This window comes from Lampetra fluviatilis, chromosome 40, assembly GCF_964198595.1.
Source record: "Lampetra fluviatilis chromosome 40, kcLamFluv1.1, whole genome shotgun sequence".
Classification (NCBI taxonomy): Eukaryota; Metazoa; Chordata; class Hyperoartia; order Petromyzontiformes; family Petromyzontidae; genus Lampetra; species Lampetra fluviatilis.
In genome coordinates, this window is record NC_136314.1 from 5,740,731 (window position 1) to 5,761,017 (window position 20,287).

Here is a 20,287-nt window from a genome sequence, read left to right on the forward strand (position 1 = left end):
TTCTTATTATATGCTTTTATTATGTTTTATTTTTATTATTGTGTTGTGGCCGAAACGTTCTTATTATATTATTTTATTATGTTTTATTTGTATTATTTTATTACTTCCCTTCTACGTGACTTTACCGAAAGAACCAAGAAGGTTTACATAGAGACTTAGGCTATCGCGACCAGTGTCCGTATGCAGTGTCATTTGGGTTGGATCGTCACGTCTGTTTCACGCACGATTTTTGTTGTCCACCTCATCGCCCTCCACCACCCGACGGAGGCATTCGAATGAAGTTGGCACGCGATGGGAACACACTGGGCACGCGAGAGCTGGGCTGTCGTTGGCATCCTGATGATGGCCCATGTCATCTCCAGCGAAACGTCGTACCCCATTGTCAAGGTGTCGCTCGCTCGTCAACGTTGCTGAAGGGTCAACAATTCTGCACGTTTGCCCACTTTAACATTTTATTTTAATTGCTATGAATCGTACTTAGGAGGAATTTGGCTGAAATATGATGATTCGCGTAGACTGATTCATGCAAATGTAATCACGCGTACTGTAGTTGATTACATCGGTGTAAGTTTTGTACATTTGCACGTGTAATTGCTATCACTATAGCATGTTAGCACTATCAAAGACTAATGTTATTTAAGACAACAGTATAATTGGGTATATGTATAGATCTGTTTACCATCAGAGCCGTATATATAAACAATCCACGATACATCCACATCATGCAATCTATAGAATACAATTTACATTCACAATTACAGTCATTACTTAATAAATCATGAATAACCGCCTGAAATTGTGAATATCATTTAAACAAACGTGTCTGTGAAAGAGTTGCTTGTGGCACAACAACAACTCATCTTACTTTGTTATCCTTCCCAACCACCTACAATTAGCACGGCTGGCTACGTACGGTGCGAAAGAAGTTCAACATACACACACACACAACAACATCGAAATTATTATACAAGGAAAGGACATTGCCCTGCACATCCTCTATCGCTGTATATATCTGTTTCCTTTTAGGGAAAGTAATATTAAACTAAAACATATATTTGTTTTGCAAAGGTCTATTGAGCTATGTAGCTCATTTCCATAGGCGACCTGGCCACAAACTATAGCTCGACAAAGTGGCTAATCACGTGGAAATTGATAGCAGCCAAATACTCGAAACGCACGATTCTAAATGTGGAGGGAAAAACCGGAGGACCCGGAGAAGAATCTACATGACCACAGGGAGAAAGAGAGAGAGAGAACACGCAGACTCCAAATATGTAGGCGTCCAGGGTCAGGATCGAACCCATGACCTCCTGGTATACCGAGCGAGGTAGTTAACATCTCGCCACCATGGCGCGCAATATGTTGAGATATTGACCAACGTGTTTAGATATTGACCAACGTGTTGGGATTCTGTAACGATATCTTACTTATATAAACGCACGGAGGGCTGGGGGTAGAAGCGGGGTGGGGGTCACTCACGCTGTAGCAGTGTATGTAGGACATGTAGTAATCCAAGCGCGTGTCTGTCGCGTTGTTGTCAACAGAACCCATGGTCTTCTGCTCCGGCGGCGTGGTTGCTGCCTTTGCTTCACGATCTTTGCCACTTCTCCGCGAGCTGCCCCAGCTCCGGCACTTCGGCTGCTGCTGCTGCTGCCGCTGCTTGTCGCTGATTGCTGCACACGAGCACTCGCGATTGTGTGGAAGTGTCTTGAGACCACGGCTCACACGGCGCGAGCAGCCACGCGTGATGATGCACGACGCACGCGCCTCTCCCGTGTGTGCCCGTGGTTCCGCGTGTGTGTGTGTTTGTGTGTGCGCCTGCCTCTGTGTGTGCCAGTGTGTGTGGGTGTCTGCCCGGATGGGGAGCGGTGTTGTAGCGGTTAGCGCTATGCTGCGTTACGAACCTGGCCACCCGGATTCGATTCCCGCTCATGGCAAACACCAGTGACGATTATCTGAACCGGTCCTGGGCCTCCCCTAGGTCGACTCAGCCTCAAATGAGTACCTGGTGCGATGTGCAAACATCGCCACTGGGGAGACAAAGGCGGCCGGGCGTGGTGCTGGCCACCCACCCCCTCGTGTGCCGTGCCGGCCTTCGTAGGTGCTCGCTAACAGCACTTGCCCCAACAGTCTGTTAAGGCTACACGGGGGACCTTTGTCTTTCTATGTGCCGTGATTCTGAGTGGCAGTGGATTTTAGTGTGTGTCAGTGGCTATATGTGTGTTCCAGTGGATCAATGTGTGTGCCAGTGAGTGTGTGTGTGTCTATGCCAGTGGCTATATGTGTGTTCCAGTGGGTCAATGTGTGTGCCAGTGGCGGTGTGTCTGTCCGTGTGTGCCAGTGACTCTGCGTGTGTGTGTGGTTGTGTGTGTGGCTGCTTGTGTGCCAGTGAGTGAGTGTGTGCGTATGTGTCCCGATATGCGTCCGTGCGTGTGGGTATATCAGTGTTTCCCCAGTCTACCCTGTACTCGGAGCAATTCTTGTTGACCTGTGCTGTGTCACTGTGAACACCAAGTTTGCAGGGTGGGGACGACGTCAATGCGATCTTCCCAAGACCTCACTGGGTGGCATCGCTTGTGCGGCAAGACACAAACGTCAACACGTATTTTGTGTAGGCAGCTGTCCCACTATTGAATTACAACAACAACAGAAAAACATTAAAATTAGTTTACGCATTTATATTTTTGAAGGGTGTGTATTTTACTAAACATCTACGAATGTGTAACTGTCCAAATGCCAAATTAAGGCCGATAATCTGGAAACATTATTAAAGCCAAATTAATCTCAGGGCCCCAACTTCTTCTTGCTTTTTCGTACGGAATTTTTTTTGGGGGGGGGGTGGGGGATTGCAACAGATTACAAATCGATGTCGAGATTTGATATCCCAATTCGACCGCTTCAGGAGTACGCCGCGTGGATTCGTTTCAGATCGCCGTCAAATCAACCGATTGGGGAGGTCGGTTCGCGATGCTTTGCACGGTCTGAGATCAGTGCCGGATTAAGCTAGAGCGGGGCCTGTAGCATATATGTTATAAAGGGGTCCTAAATAAAAAAAAAATATTAAAAGACAACTTTTTAACTTGCATAGTAAAGTAATTGCATTTTTTCATTCGCTATATAACCAGATAATACGACAAATAGATAACCTTAAACACCCAGTCGTTCATAAAAGTTGAAGGCGGTATAGTACTATAGTAATAGAGCAAGTGCAGAATCACTGAATTGGAATTGATAGCTTGAAAGCATTTAGCGCGGGGCCCTTGAAAGTGCGAGGCCCGTAGCTGCTACAGATGTAGCTACTACAGATGTAGCTACTACAGATGTAGCTACTATTGCTACGAGGATAATCCGGCACTGTCTGAGATCTCCAACCACCCACAGTCACAAAACTCGATTCTCGTTAATGTTCCACTCGTCGCGAAAGCGTCCCAAACATCTTCCACGAAGTGTCCGGATCATATACAAGGAGGACCCATGATCTTCCTCGATTGGTCAGATCCTGGTGGGAGGATTGTGGAGTCGTCGACGATGGATTTCTGCAGCAGGGCCCCATGGTGTATATGTGGTGTGTTTAGTGCAGTCTCTCAGTATTAGGCACTCACTCACTCTCTCTCTCGTCGCTGTCTTTTGGCTATGAAGAAGGATCATTGCTCGACACATAACCCGTTCTAATGTTTTTTTTTTACTTCGAGGGCCAATGTGTTATTGACGAATGTGTTGCGTTTTTATTATGTGTGCATGTGCACCCTTGTCAATGCAGTGTCACAAGAAACGTTGACAATATACGATCTTATTCCTTTGGTGAACGTTATTTTTTTAAACGCAGCATTGCTATCGTATTATCATTAGTAATTTTCGCAATGACATAAAATGCAATTAACCGGATTAAAATTCAATTCCGCTTTGCCATATCGGTGCTCTGTGACCTTTAGCCTATTCTCAAAGGGATTTTTAAAAGTATTATTGCATCTGTCGTGTACATTAAAGCTCACTTGGCCAGCTCTTGCAAAATAATTGAGCTCCTGTTTCTGCTGTAATGTACTTGGCCTGGGAAGAACATTGCATGAAAACGAGAGACGCATTTTACTGTATCCAGCAAACAAAAGCACATGGTAACTCGACATTCGAACAACATGGAGATCTTACAAACTGTATCCATTTAAGGTTAAAATAACTCGCAAAAAGCACTTGCCCCAACAGTCTGTTCAGGCTATACGTTGGGGGGGATCTTTGTCTTTGTAATGTCACGTTGAGCAGAGCGAGGCTCCACAGGGGAAGCACATCTTTTTTGGGGGGTTTTAGATTGTCCTTTTTAAGTGCGTGTAATAATGTGCCATGTAAATAAATCATTTTCTGTGGGCATTCAGAAAACATCAGCATGGCTCATGCAGACAGATGGCTTCACAGCAATCATGCCAGGAGACACTATCCCACTGTCAACATTGATGAGTAGGTTCTTCTAAATGGCTCATTAGACACTGCTGTTACATTACTTTTGTTGTTTTCATACACATGTGTTCTATTATGATAAAAAATATTTCCCGAAACAACACAATCTTTGATTATATATTCGGAAGAATGAAACTATTGAACCTTTTGCAACGTATTATTATATTGCTGTCATTTTTTTAACAGCTGCTGGGCTAATTATTTAACATCTGATATACATGGACTCCTCGAGTTACAAACGAGTTAGGTTCCAGAGGTCTGTTCATAAGTCGATTTGTTCGTAAGTCCAACTTTACTCCTGTCGATTACAAACACGTTGTACGTCATGTACACTAAACACGGGGAATGGCTTTACAAGTTGTATAATCTCCTGTAGAGGTAGATGCCACTGGTTCTTCATGTCCTGCAGATGCAGATGCCACCACCGCCATCTATTGCGCAGCAGTTGAACTTAGGACTCTCGGTCCGAACAGGAAACTGGACAGATGGACAGGTTCGTTCGTATCTCTGAAACTTCGTAAGTCGAGTGTTCGTAAGTAGATGAGTCACTGTAAAAGTTGGCAATTCTGTAATATCTGTAAACAAAACATGAAATTAGTCTGCCTGCAGTGGTTGCGAAAGCCACCTGTATCTGTAGTGTTCCGCCAAAGACGCAGATTTGAGGTCGCACGTAAGTCAATGATGAAATGCAAATACACAAAGAGTGACACCCCGCCCCCCCATCATCATCGTGCTGATGTTAATCCCCCAATAGTTTAAAATGTGTGGCGGCCCTCTAGAAGGTGCCATTGGTTTTGAGCAAACTCTGAATCGGTCCTGGGCCCCTCTTTCACCAACCCACCACTATCAACGTGGTGAAGTGTGGTCAAACTACCACCAACGAACACGGAGGCCCTTTTCCTTAGCAGTGGCGTGAACAAGACATTGCAGGGCTGCACCTTTACCCACTACTACCTTTCAGCTCGTTCCTGCTCGATCCTCCCTTCTCTCTGCCCTCCCATCACCGACATATAGGCCCAGTCATTAAATCCTTTATATTAAGTTCACTTGCTTGCTTGCTTGCACGCTTACGACCGTGCAAATCTTTCGGTCGTTTTTTAACCCACTTCCCGTGATCCAATCGAGCTGACATTTTGCACACAGACTCGTTGTGCGTGACAATTAATTTTCGTGAATTTGTTTTCCCAAAATGTTACACTTTTTAGGATTTTTTTTTATAATTAATTACCAATTGCTTAATGGTGGCAGGCAATCATCTGACCCATAGGTGGCAGCCATCTCAAGCCAGAGGACGAGAGGACTCTAGCCGCCACGCATATAAAGGATTTATAGTGAAAAACTTTGTTTTTACGGGTTAATTTTTTTTCTTCTTAATCCATTGCTGCTGCTGCTCATCTTGTGGCGTGCTCCTCTTTGTCTGCCTTAGGAGCATTCATCCCTGAGGGTCCAGTTTCTCCATTCATACGCCAGTACTTTTGCCCCTCTTTACCATTCCTTCTCTACTCTCATCCCTTTCTCTGTTTCCACTCAGTATCATCATCCTCTGACTCTACTCGCTGCCAGTCGCGTGCCACGGGTACAGACGTTTTATGTTCAAGAAAACAAAGCATTCTGCAACCCGGGCTGAGCAGCGTGTAGTCAAATTAACAGCGTGGGGGGAGACCCTCATCCAGCAGAGGATCGACACGAATGTAATGTCTACACACACATGGGCCCCACCTAGCACTTGTATTTGTATGCGGAGCTGTACGTGCTGAGTGTGTGTGTGCGGGCAGTAATCAGAGTGCATTACCCCACCACCACCACTGACCATCGCATCCTGGAAAACCCATACCAATCTGCTTGTCAGAGTGTACACGTTTATGACGGATGGACGTGGTTAATTGCTGCACGCATAGCTATTGCAAATAATTCGAGGAATATTGTCGTACCATTAGAGGATGATTTATTGAAGCGCTATTTGGTGATACAGTAGAGCAGTGTTATGCCGTGCGCGCTGGAAATTGCCGTATGCACTGATGCCAGAACGAAGACTATGCAACTCTTGTGTTTGTAACAAGACAACGACAAAAATGTCCGGATAGAAATCAGGGAAACCCACGGCAGCTTTTGACGTAACGACTTTAGCGATTTTTGACCGTAAAGCGTGACTCAACCCGCTCTTTTTGTCGGAAGTCATCGCCGATTCTAAAAAAGGTGTCAAAGGAGAGCATCCCAGCGCGATGACACTTCTTCAACAATTACTGTAATTACAAAATGGCACTCACGTTGCCCGAACAAAAGGGCGGAGGGGGGGTTAACCTCACAATGGTTTATATATATATAAAATGTTTACGAATGCAATGAGAGAAATGGTAATTCCGGCCTTCAGCTTTGCGGAGGAAAACATATTTGGTTTTGGGTGATTTCAAATATCAGTTTTAATTCTGATGCTCAATGGCATATGCCGTGGAAACCCTCCAGCTAAGCTTAGTCCACCCACATGGAACGATTTTGGGGGGGGGGAGGAAACGACTGCGTAATGAGTCTTATGCTTTAGCCATCCATAAATTGTAATTCCGTCAAAAGAGTCACATTTTAGACGCCGCCAACATCGTTATTGGGTTCATATTCTTGGGTCTTTCGGTAAAGTCACGTTGAAAATAGCAAAAAAATAACAAAAAACTACGACGTTTCGATCGCAATACAAGCGGTCGTCTTCAGGAAAAAAAAGATAATGTTCAGAGTGCAGAACGCGTGCACTGTTTCTGACGATGGAGATACATGCAGCGAGTCTCATTTTGCACGCATGCCGTGTGCGAGATACGACTGGGATTTGTCGAATTTCTTGCGGATGAACGGGCAACACTTGTTTAACTTTTTCCTCCTTTTTTATTTTAAGTCCATCGTAAATCCACAGCTTGGCATCCCAACACTGCAGCTGTCATGGGCGTTGTTTGACCATATTTTACAATGCTGGTCAGTGATGTTTCATGAAGGGTGCTGGACATCCAGAACCAGAGGTCGCAACCGGGTACCCGATACCCGTACCCTACTCGATACCCGGCTACCCGTACCCGGCTGGGTACGGGTACCCGTTTGCGACCCTGGTGCGGCCGGGTACGGGTACGGGTAAGGAAGCAAAACCCGTTTGCGACCTCTGTCCAGGACTGATTCAGATATTATTTGCCACTGATATTAACCCTGACTGGGAATTGAACTCAATGTTTTCCGTGTTGACAGGACAGCACGTTAACCCCTGCGCCACCAATGCCCATATGTGAGCCGTAACGTCTCTATTCTAACATGCGTTTGTTAAAATGTAAACGTATTAATTGATACGCAATCAATATATTTTGAACAAAACATGCATCTTCTGCTAAATTCCTCTTGATATGCATATTCTTTTGTCAAGGCGCCCTTTCCCCCCTTCCAACCCAGCTTATATATATGCTCCAAGCACGTGTGCTGTTTCATTCAGACGCTGTCGCCTCGACAGACCTGGTTTTCACCTGAGGACGGCTGCTTGCGTTGTGGCCGAAACGTCGTGAGAATTGTTTTATTATGTTTTATTTTTATTATTTTATTACTTCCCTTCTACGTGACTTTACCGAAAGAACCAAGAAGATGAATCCCTGCAGTCACGAAAGCTTTCAATCGAAATAAAACATGCATCATTTTGCTTGATATTGGCTTACTGTGCGAGGGTTCAGAGACATGCAACATAAAATGGATGTACTTCCAGTGGATCGCTTGAAAAACCCTCCTAGACTCACAGTTCCCTTCCAGACTCCAACGAACACCTCCAAATATATTCAGACGTTTCATTATTATTCCTATTCACACTCTTTAAGCACCAGGATTGTCATAAATATATATTCACACACACACACACACACTGATGGGTTTCGTTTTCATCCGGCCGCTCTTAAGTCTGCGAGTAAACGTGGAGTGCCGTTTCAAAAGAGCTGCTGACACTCCGCCGTCACTGAAAACAGCTCGCCGAAAACGATAAAGAGGCTTTGGTGAATTACGAGGCGTGTGGAGGGGGCCATGGGGTAGATATCAAACGTGGGATTTGAGAGTTGTGGCACAGACGAGTTGCTAATCCCGTCTGATGGACAAGTCAGCCACCCAATTTATAAAGCAGGGTTTAAAAGCCACTGGCTTTGCCATGAGATAAGGGCTTTTGAGCTGAAATCAAAGCGAAAACGGGTGGTGTGGTAGGAGTCTTTTCTTTGTTGGTGCGATGCTGAAATGTACTTTTGGCACTCGTGACTCAACTCTGAAATTTTGAAAGAAATTTGGGTTTTTTTGCATGTCCCCACCCGCCAGAGAATACGAGCTATTTAATGGTGTAATGGTCAGAGATACTCTCATAGGTTTTTCTAGTTGAGGCCCTTCTGCCAGCAGTGGCATGAGCACATTTCACATTTTGATTCACGTCCCCGATATTGAATGCACACGTTTATCCAATTAAGCCTGAACAAAATATGTAATCACACATTATGAAATAACTGTACAGTGTATGGGTTAAAGGCTGTGATAAACTAGGTAGAGGGCAGTCAACAGCACAATCAATTACCAATCACTCCAATAACTCAACAATCACTGCAATATTGTATCTCGTCTGAGTGGAAGTTTTAAATAAAGCGTTGATGAAATCACTTGCTTACTTTCTCTGGCACGGGGCAATTAGGGGGTAGTTTTTGTAATCATTAAATATGGATATAGGCAAACTATACTAATTTTAATGGCAGGACATTTAGTAGTGAAACAAATAAGGCACGACAGTATTCCCTCGTTATTCGCGAGGGATACGTTCCAGATATGCTCGTGCGTAGCAAATTTCGCGGATAATGAGATTGGCCTGTATTTATTTACCTTAAATAAATACGCAAATAACTCCAAAAAATGTGGTTAATAAAAAAAGTATTAAATGTCATAGACAAATACTAAAGTATCTCATCAGTTTATCTCTCATCACTTTATCTCGTCACTTTCTCGCATCACATTCTCTCTCGCCACTTTATCTCTCATCAATGTTTTTCTCTCCATCTTTCAAGTAGAGCTGCAGATGCTAATCGCGATAACCAAAATCGCGGATAGCAAGTTCGTGAATAACGAGGGAACACTGTTCACGATTTCGCTCCCTCCTCAGCGTTGTCTCTGGTTTCTTCTGCTCATGCAAAAAAAAATAACTCCGCTGTTCCCGACTGCTGAAAACATCCCGCGAGACGCGGGGTGCATTCTGCGACACAGAGGCAATTCAATAAAAACATTTGAACTGCCACAGCGAAATTCGCCAACGCCAAATGTTACCCCCAACACTCCCTCGGTCCTAATCTTAAAAAATTAACCCGTAAAAACAAAGTTTTTCACTATAAATCCTTTATATGCGTGGCGGCTAGAGTCCTCTCGTCCTCTGGCTTGAGATGGCTGCCACCTATGGGTCAGATGATTGTCTGCCAGCATTAAGCAATTGGTAATTCAATATTTTAAAAAAAAATCCCTAAACAGTGTAAAATTTTCAAAGACTATTTTTCACGAAAATTAATTGTCACGCACAACGAGTCTGTGTGGAAAATGTCAGCTCGATTGGATCACGGGAAGTGGTTTAAAAAACGACCGAAAGATTTGCACGGTCGTAAGCAAGCAAGCAAGCACGCAAGCAAGCAAGCAAGCGAACTTAATATAAAGGATTTAAAAGCAATCAGCATCGCTGCTTTAATCTTGCCGCCTCTAAATGTGCAAGATTGGCTCTTTCTCCGGCAGATCCCAGCATGGGTGAATATCCAGAGCCTCCTGCCATTCGCTCCCGCAATGAGCGGCGTTTTGATGTGCCGACATATAATTACCATGCTAATGGGCCATCAAATGACACGCTCCCGTAATTTAGGGGTGGCCGTGGCACAGTCATGGATTGTGAGAACGGCCACACGATGATTTATTTATTTTGTAACACCTTCGCGTTGTATCTCTCGACTCGTGAGCGCGCACTGCAGCAAAACAAAAAAAAGTGCTTATTATCAACTTAGTATGATAACAAAATAAAAAAAAATATGTAAGAAACATGCTGTCCACGCCGCCTGTGAAAGATTTGTAAGGTCATAATAATAATAATAATTAATCGACGTGCAATGAACGTGCTACCAAGTTGAGATGTCTCAGAGGGAGCACTGCGTAGCTGTGAGGTTTTAATTTTGAGAGGCATTTTTCGTTGCTTCGGCAGAAAGCTCAAAACGACGGGTCCAGCAGCTGAGGTCGATGTGGAACTATGTTACGGGCAGTATCGATACGTACTCAACTAGAGCTCCCCATCAAGCCACTGCTAGATTAAGTCATCTCCATGCTGTGTCGTTCATGGGGCCTGTTTCACCATATTTCACCATGTGGGTGAGTGGGAGTTATTGATGTTGAACTTCTTTCGTACCGTACGAAGCCGACCGTGCTCATCGGAGGTACATGGTGTGCTGATGGTGGTGTGGTGGTGATGGTGGTGGTACGGTGATGGTGGTGATTGTGATGGTGGTGTGATGGTTAATAGTGGTGGTGTGGTGGTGTAGTGATGGTGGTGATGGTGACGGTGGTGGTCGTGATGGTGGTGCGATGATGGTGGTGGTCGTTATAGTGGTGATGATGGTAGTGGTCGTGATGGTGGTGACGATGGTGGTGGTCGTGATGGTGGTGGTGGTGATGATGGTGTGGTGATGGTGTTGGTGGTGGTCGTGATGATGGCGGTGATGATGGTGGTGATGATGGTGTGGTGATGGTGTTGGTGGTGGTCATGATGATGGTGTGGTGATGGCGGTGATGGTAACGACACGGCGAGGGTGACCCCCGTGTATCGATGTCTCTATCAAGCCGGGTCTCTGCGTGAGCCCCACACCGAAGATCGAGAGGGACGGTGACGAGAGACATCACCGCCACCTCCTCGCTAGCCCAGCTCGGGACGGTGCGCTCTAGCTCACTCATCGACGACGACGAGGAGGGTCGTGGGGCCGAAGTATCCCCCGAACTGAAGCGAGAGCCATCGTGCCCCCCCCCGGCTCCACCACCCTTCGTTGGCACGAAGACACATGACATTGTCACGTCGTATAAATTATCCCAAAAAAATATTTAAAACATTTATCCGAAATGATCCTAAAACAATATAGAAAAATCCTAACTATTTTCATCTGAAATTCATCCCTAATTTGTAAGTATTTTTTCCAAAGCAGCATGGTACAAACATCTATTCATAAAAAAAATTCGTAGTTTATTTAACATACTTGATTTTACGGACTGCAAATTATATATAAAAAAAAAGTAATTTAACCAACAGCATTACCATGGTTAGGATGAATAAGAAAAAAAGAATGTGGTACCGTAGTTATTTTACAGTGTTCAACAAAGCAATGAACACAGTGACCTCTGCAGGACTGTAGAGATATTTCTCCAGAGTGAGATATTAAAACGTGTCAGTAGTGACGGGGCAATTCTTCAGCCGAGTAAAAAAAAACTACTAACCGACTCGTGATGGGTGCAGCAGAACCAGCCCTAGACCTTTGGGGGCCCTAAGCAAAATTTGGTTGGAGGCCCCTTTGATGTATGATTTTTTTCACCCACTAGCTAGCAGTGACTCTAGGGGGCCCTCTGCTGGCCAAGGGGCCCTTTGCAATTGCAAGGGTCGCTTAGTGGCTGGGCCGGCTCTGGGGTGCAGTAATAGAATAACTAAAATTGGGCACACAAAATCCCGGGTCTGACATTCGACATTGCTTGGGATTCAAGGGTTGACTTCGTGGAGATATATGGGCGCAAGGAGAAATATAACGATCCTGGAGTTATATTTTGATTTAAAGCTTTCGTGACTGCAGGGATTCATCTTCTTGGTTCTTTCGGTAAAGTCACGTAGAAGGGAAATAATAAAATAATAAAAATAAAACATAATAAAATTTCGATTTCAAAGCTTTCGTGACTGCAGGGATTCATCTTCTTGGTTCTTTCGGTAAAGTCACGTAGAAGGGACATAATAAAATAATAAAAATAAAACATAATCAAATAAATTTCACGACGTTTCGGCCACAACGCAAGCAGCCGTCCTCAGGTGAAGAACAGGTCTGTCGGAAAGACAGCGTCTGAAGAACAAGTCTGTCGAGAATTATTTTATTATTTTTTATTATTTTATTATTTGACTTCTACGTGACTTTACCGAAAGAACCAAGAAGATAGATCCTGGAGTTGGCTTTCAAAAAAATGCTTTACTGTACATTTTAAGGGGAGCGGTGGCGCAATGCTTAGGGCAATTAAATCGTGACCACTACGGCCCAGTGTCCATGTTAACTGGGTCAGCACTTTCAGTGTTAGCTTCGTCGACGGTATACGACAGGCGTTTGTCTGTGTATTTAATGTTGCTGTGAACATATATAAAAACAAAATATGGTGACGAAATTAAAATTGGACACGGTGGAGTAAGCACGTTTTATTTTAATACTATCCTTGTGTATGATGGCATTATGTTGAGAAGACAAATGCCAATGTCGAATCCTGTTAGCCACGAGAGGGCTTCAGGAGAGGGAGATCGAGCTGGCATGGTTTTGATATTCCTCCGTTGAAGGAGAGCAGACTTGAGTGGTTTACGATATGGTCCACAACATGGAACCTTTCCTGCCATTCTCAAAGTATATGAACAGGTTTTACCATTTATGGCAATGAAGCAGGTTTCGATTTAAAGCTTTCGTGAATGCAGGGATTCATATTCTTGGTTGCAACACAAGCAATCATTATCAGGTGGTTTGCACACCTGGTGATGATTGCTTGTGTTGCAATCGAAACGTCGTGAGAATTGTATTGTTTTATTTATTATTATTGTATTATTTCCCTTCTACGTGACTTTACCGAAAGAACCAAGAATAAAAAATTAACCCGTAAAAACAAAGTTGTTCACTATAATTTTTTTATATGCGTGGCATTGGTTTTATTTTATTATTCATTTCTGTTTTTCTTGAGTAAGAGTTTCAGTTTGATCACATTGGTATTTTAAATTAAATATGATTTTTTTTCCCTAAAAAGTGGAAAATTTTGGGAAAATTTTTTTTTCACGAAAATAAATTGTCACGCACAACGAGTCTGCGTGCAAAATGTCAGCTCGATTGGATCACGGGAAGTGGGTTAAAAAACGACCGAAAGATTTGCACGGTCGTAAGCGTGCAAGCAAGCAAGCAAGTGAACTTAATATGAAGGATTTAAAAATGAGACAGGTGTGAACAGGTCCCATGTTGTAGCTTCTCACCACGAGCATTCCCTGATAGTGACGTTGTCTTTGTGCTCGTCGCCTTTTGGCGTTCTCTGGTCTCACACTGTTGAGGCTAGACCCTAAAGAAGGCTGTCTGTGGTGTTAATCCATCAGTTTCATAGACAATGCCCATATCTTACCAAAGCATGCATTTTTTTGTTTGCATGTTCACCACAAGTGTGTGTGGTTAATGAAGATTCCTTGCAAACATATTTTTTTGGTGTTTGTACATCTTAACACGACTGTTTTATTGCCAGAAAGGGTATATATGGGCCATAGTTCGAGTTTAATAACCACGTGAACTTGACCAAAGTTCCACAGGTTCCCATCGGCTAGACTAAGACTTAAATGCTCCATTAATAACAATTGTATCTCTTCTGCAGCCACTACAAATTGTACATGCTACACAGTTTGGTGTTCAGAATATAACCATCGATTGGGTTACATTCTTATCCATCCCTGGTCGATCTGCTTATACAATCTGATTCAGATGTTGTAAAAATCGGATCGATGTGGAACTTGGATATATTTGTAGTGTGCCGCTGGACGGGAGGTCCTGGTCGCGACCTGGTGAAGTCATCGGCTTCATCAGCCACAGACACTGGGGGCGTGGCTTGTAGGGGGTTTCATGCCTTCGGTAGGCAGCAGGAACGTTGGGAAATATTCCAATGGGCGGAAGAAATGAGCCACCAGACATTATCGGCTCATTTTCACGAATTAAAGCCTCATCGACTAATTGGGCCGGCTTTAAATTGCAGCTGAATCCACGCTGAGTCGACGTCTGCATCGTTGTTGATTCTCGCCGCATCAGTGCTCCCATCTCTTGTGTAGTCGTGCAGAGAGTGATGATGTCACGTGGTTATGCACGAACTTGTCACGATGCATGTTTTGACACATATTAAAACCCCTCTGGGCGGACACGTAATGCAAAGCAGTGCATCTCAACTTTATGTTCTAAGTTTGCTCGTGACGATATCTCAGCTTGTACAAGATATTGGGTGATTGCTTTCACAGGTGTCTGCCTATCCCTGTTAAGAGGCCACTTGCGCTTTGAACGTGATGAGGCTTTAAGATTTTGTTTGAGTGCCCCAAGGGTCTGACCTAAGACCCTTGCTGTTATCTGCCCTATGGAAGCTGCCATTTCTTCATTTAACTTTCCCTATAACTTCTTCCTTTACCGCTGTGACCTTGCCTCCAGCATTGCCGACTGCTTAACGACTGCCCAATCGTGGATGTCAAGCCACTACCTCTCCATCGGTCCTTCCAAAAGTGAAATCCGTTTCATCCCCTCTCTCCCCGCTCCACTCCAACCTCTTCTATCATCTCACTCACTCCCTCCCCCCTCGCTCCTGCTTCCGTGTCCTCTGCTCGCAGCTTCGGGGTCTTCATCATCATCATCCTCCACTCCTCACTCTCCATCCGCATCTCTTGCCACTCACCTGCACTCGCCGCTTTTACCTATCCAATATTCCTACAATCCGCCCCCCACACCCCAACCCCCCATCTCACTCTCTGCCGCTAAACTCCTGGGTCACTCCCTCGTGTTCACTCGGCTACAGTCCAGCCAGGGGGGGAGGGGGGACCCCCCAGTGGCAGTTGTCTCTGTGCAGCGCGAACAAGCACGCAGCAAGGGCATGGGGCGGCGGGGGGCATTCGTCTGCCGGTAGGGGGCGAGCGAAGCTTTGGCTTCGGTCCGACGAAGTCATTCTCCAGTTGTCACGGTCGACGTCGGCATGCGGTTGGGAACCGTTGGACCAACGTCGAGCCAACGTTGGCGTTGGCCTAGACCAGGGGTGGGCAAACTTTTTCACTCGCGGGCCACAATGGGTTCTAAAATTTGACAGAGGGGCCGGGCCAGGAACAGATGGAGTGTTTGTGTGAACTATTATAAATGACATGTAATAATCATTACATGAAAGGATTTGGCCCTTAACAGGTAGCAAAGCATTTATTTGCAAGGAAATTTAGCTGTGGGGTCTAGAACGGACTCGTGAAATTCGGAGAGAACTCGGAGTTAAGTTTTGTTTGTTTTGTTGAATTACACAAAGTGCGCCATCTAATGGGGAAATGGGGTCATTGCAGGAGGAAGGTAAAATTTAATTTAAGAATAATATTCTATTTGGACAAGTTCGGCGGGCCGGATTAAAAAGCCCAACGGGCCGTGTACGGCCCGCGGGCCGTACTTTGCCCATGTCTGGCCTAGACGTTCCATATCTTTCCTGGGATGCCGGCAAGTTAACTATATATTTTTTACGAAATAACGTCACGTGATCTATACGAGTCCAGCATGAAGCAGGCGGCGCGTACTGAATGAGTAAGATGCAGCACTCCGTATTGACCAGGGCGGCCGCAGGGCTACAACTGCAAGCCACTCATGCGAAACCGAGTTACGCCCAACGTTCTGCGGCAGACCACTCTAGTGGTTTGTATGTCTGTCTGTAGGTACTGTATGTAGGTATGTACTGTATGTCTGTAGGTATGTCTGTAGGTATGTCTGTAGGTATGTCTGTATCTATGTCTGTATTTATATCTGTATGTATGTATGTTGTTTGTATGTATGTCTGTATGTTTGTATGTCTATATGTATGTCTGTTAGTATGCATGTATGTCTGTATGTACGTCTGTATGTACATCTGTATTTATGTATGTCTGTATGTTGAACTTCTTTTGCATCATACCTAGCCAACCGCACTAATCGGAGGTGGCGGAGAGAAACGACAACACACTCAACACAAAATCAGTTTTAAAGTACCCAGTCTTTAATCCAGACGATGATTTTAAAGCGAGTCCGAGTCGCGATCACCCTGCAGTTCTCCACAACGGCCAATGAGGGCACGCTACTACCTACAACGTCTCTACGACGCAAGTCGCAAACTTCCTTGGGCTGTCCTCTCTCTGCTTTCACTTCACGAGTACGTGCGTGTGTGTGCGTAACTTACCGCAGTCTTCCGTGTAGGCTCACAAACACACACACAGAGGCACACGGCAAGGCATGAACGCAGACTCGCTCCGAGTCTCGTCTCGGATTCGGCTCGGTGACACGCCCCACGTGGATTCACGCACACAATCAGCCAAAGCACGTGGGACTCGCAGAGTGACTCAGGAGTGAATTGACGCACACGCACGCACGCGCGCGCGCTAGCGGTCGTACAGGAACGCGGGCGTGGACTCCCGCAAGTGACACCACGAGCACTCTCTCACGTCCACTCAGCGCAGGTTACAGGCGGACGAAGACGCGCAACATCAGCGCTGACGTTGATTCATGCAGGTCGCACAAACGTTCAAAGACTCACGCAGTCGCACGCAAGCTGAGACTCGGTGACACACACAAGTTAAGAGTGACACACAAACTAAGAGTGACACAAACACACAAACTAACACTCAGTGACACACACACACACTAAGAGTGACACACACACAAGTTAAGAGTGACACACAAACTAAGAGTGACACAAACACACAAACTAACACTCAGTGACACACACACATACTAAGAGTGACACACACACAAGTTAAGAGTGACACACACAAGCTAACACTCAGTGACACACACACACAAGCTCAGAGTGACACACACACACAAGCTCAGACTCAGTGACACACACACACAAGCTAACAGTGACACACACACACACGCTAACACTCAGTGACACGCACAACTTGAACGTAGACTCGTTGACACGCGCAGCCACACACCGAGTCGTCACACAGTCGTCACACGTGACACGCTCACGACGCACAACGCCTCGTTCGCGTCACGCCGCTTGACACTTCATCACAGACTCGCACGCGCGCTCAGTCCATCACGAGCGCCGAGCGCACACTTTGGCCGTGAGCTTCCCCTTACAAAGCAACTCCTGTGCACACGAGGACACGAGGAAGAACGCCGCTGGATCATCATGTAGGGGGGGGGGGATGATCGTGAAGATAACTCCAAGTTTCGGGACGGCTTAACCTAACTTAGAAACAGACACGGTCACAGACGGGCCTGTCGATTTTATACATGCAGAGTAAATAGATATTATAGAGAGATAGAGAGACTTTGACTTTTAAACAACTTTATTCCTCCAGTGGCAATTGCGCTGGAGTCATTAGTCATAAGCGGTTCCTGGTGACAGGCAGAAAAACCACGGCACAGAGAGCTCGTGGAACTTAAATGCGTAGCCATGGACGGAGAGGAACCGAACTCGGCGTCGGAGGAACGAGACAACAGCAGCAGCGGCAACTCCTCAGCGGAGTCGCCGGAGCAGAGCCGGCTACTACGCAGCGCCTCCTCCTCCTCGACGTCTTCCTCCTCGTCCTCCTCGGAGGGGTCGCTCCGGGCTGAGCTGGAGCGGCTGAGTCGCGAGCTGGCGGCGAGCAGCCGGGAGAAGGTGCAGGCCGCCGAGTACGGCCTCGCCGTGCTGGAGGAGAAGCAGGCGCTCCAGGAGAGATGCGACGCGTTCGAACAGGCGTACGAGGCGATGCGCGCAGAGATGGACCTGCTCAAGGAGGTGATGATGGAGGCCGTGGTAGTCGTTCAATATTGGCGGGGGAGGGGGGTCATTGTGGCGATGATTCGTGATGATGATGATGATCGGTATTCATGTCATCAGCATTAATCAGTGCAACTTACATCGTTGTTATCAGAAGCATTGCCATCATCGTTGGTCAGGATCATTGAGAATCATCATCATCATCACCACCACGAGTGCCATTGTCGTCATCAGTATCATTGCGAACTTTCTAGCCAACTGCTGCTGATGGGTCAGACCTCCTTTCTATTATTAATCTTTGTTCGTCGAGTCAAACAAATGTCGGTATGATGTTTTAACACCAAAGCAGATCGTCATCCTCACTCTCTCTGGTAGCGTTTAGTGTTTGCTTAAAGATTTGAGAATAGGGTTTCCCATTTTTTCTGGCAACAAAACTTTTCTTGCTGTGGATTTCACACCTGATGATGATTGCTTGTGTTGCAGTCGAAACGTCGTGAGAATTTTTATTGTTTTATATTTTTATTATTTCCCTTCTACGTGACTTTACCGAAAGAACCAAGAATAACAAAACAGGTTTTAAGATGTTAGAACACCAAACTGAAACCTTTTTACAAGGAATCACGTCTGCATTAACCACAATGCTTGTGATCAGAATGCATACAAAAAAACGTACTCTGATAATATATGCATTGTCCTTGAGACTGATTGGTCCGCACCAGAGACAGCTTTCTTTTGAGCCTCGTCTCAAAACGGTGTTAGACCAGAGGACGCCAAAAGTCTAACACCTTTTGAGACGAGGCTCCAAAGAAAGCTGTCTCTGGTCTGGACCAATCAGTTTCAAAGACAATGCATACTATCAGAGTACGTTTGTTTGTTTGCATTCTGATCACAAGTATTGTGGTTAATGCAGACATGATTCTTTGTAAAGGTTTCAGTTTGGTGTTTTAACATCTTAACATCTGTTTTGTTGCCAGAAAAAAGGTGAAAACCTCTTCTCATATTTTGGTACTGGCAAAGGAGGTCCCATGATGTTGCTTAAAGATTGTCCAACACTGAGTTTCGTGCGGCGCCCCCACCTCCCCGTGTATTATGCCCCCCCCCCACACTTTTAAACAAGGCCACGCTGCTGTGTTGCGTTATCATGGCCAGGCATTATCAGTATCATTGTCGACAAGTCGGGGGTAAAAAACTTAACGACGCAGGCAGGATGTGTTTGTTTCTAGATTTGAAGCTTTCGTGACTGCAAGGATTCATACTCTTTGTTTTTTTTCGCTAAAGTCACGTAGGTAAAAAATAAAATATAATAAATGAAAACAACTAAGTAAAATCAAGACGTTTCGGGCGCAACACAAGCGTCCTTCTTCAGGTGAGGGACAACGTAGCGAAAGCTCTTTCGCGATTTAATTGAGTTGTTTTCATTTATTTTAAATTTGAAGCTTTCGTGACTGCACGGATTCATATTCTTAGGTTTTTTCGGTAAAGTCACGTAGGTAAAAATGTAAAATTTAAATTAATAAAAGTAAAATAAAAAATAAAATAAAAATCAAGACGTTTCGGAGGCAACACAAGCTTCCGTCTTCAGGTGGAACCGTCACAGTACCTACGTGACTTTACCGAAAAAAACCTAAGAATATTCATTTCTTTTATTTGATTTTTTTTACCTACGTGACTTTACCGAAAAAGCCAAAGTGGTCACAACAAGCACGACTCCCGTCCGCGTGCCTTGCGCTGCGTGTCGCGTGCAACCACCACGCTGCGATGTGCAATGTTCTCAGCCCAGTCCGGGGACAGCAACTCAGAAGAGCTGTCAATGCTGCCGTCCTTGAACGAGGCCCGAGCAGGCTGCACCTTGCCCAGCTCGTGGCCTGCATCTGGCGTGCTTTGGTCGCGGGAATGCGCGCCACGTAAACTCGCAAGTTGAGTAGAGTTAAGGGTAACGCGACGACGAGGGTGATGTGTGCCCCTGGTTTGCGTGGCTTAAGAGGTTTTGCTTTGATCACGTTTGACGTGTGGTGGGGCAGTGTGGAGAGGTAAATCTCCGGATGTGGTGGTTGTTGGCTCGCCGGAGCAGAAGTTATTTTTTTGCCCCCCCCCCCCACTATGAAGAGAT

General features: G+C 45.4%; 1 protein-coding gene across 1 annotated transcript in view; it reads left to right on the forward strand.

The window, feature by feature from the left end:
- The first annotated feature begins 17,868 nt into the window (after window positions 1-17,868).
- LOC144946255 (protein bicaudal D homolog 2-like) overlaps window positions 17,869-20,287 on the forward strand; it is a 44,727-nt gene continuing 42,308 nt past the window's right edge. Inside the window, exon 1 of the mRNA XM_078875148.1 lies at window positions 17,869-18,195. Within this exon, the coding sequence (XP_078731274.1) occupies window positions 17,869-18,195 (327 nt within the window). The remainder of the gene's footprint in view (window positions 18,196-20,287) is intronic.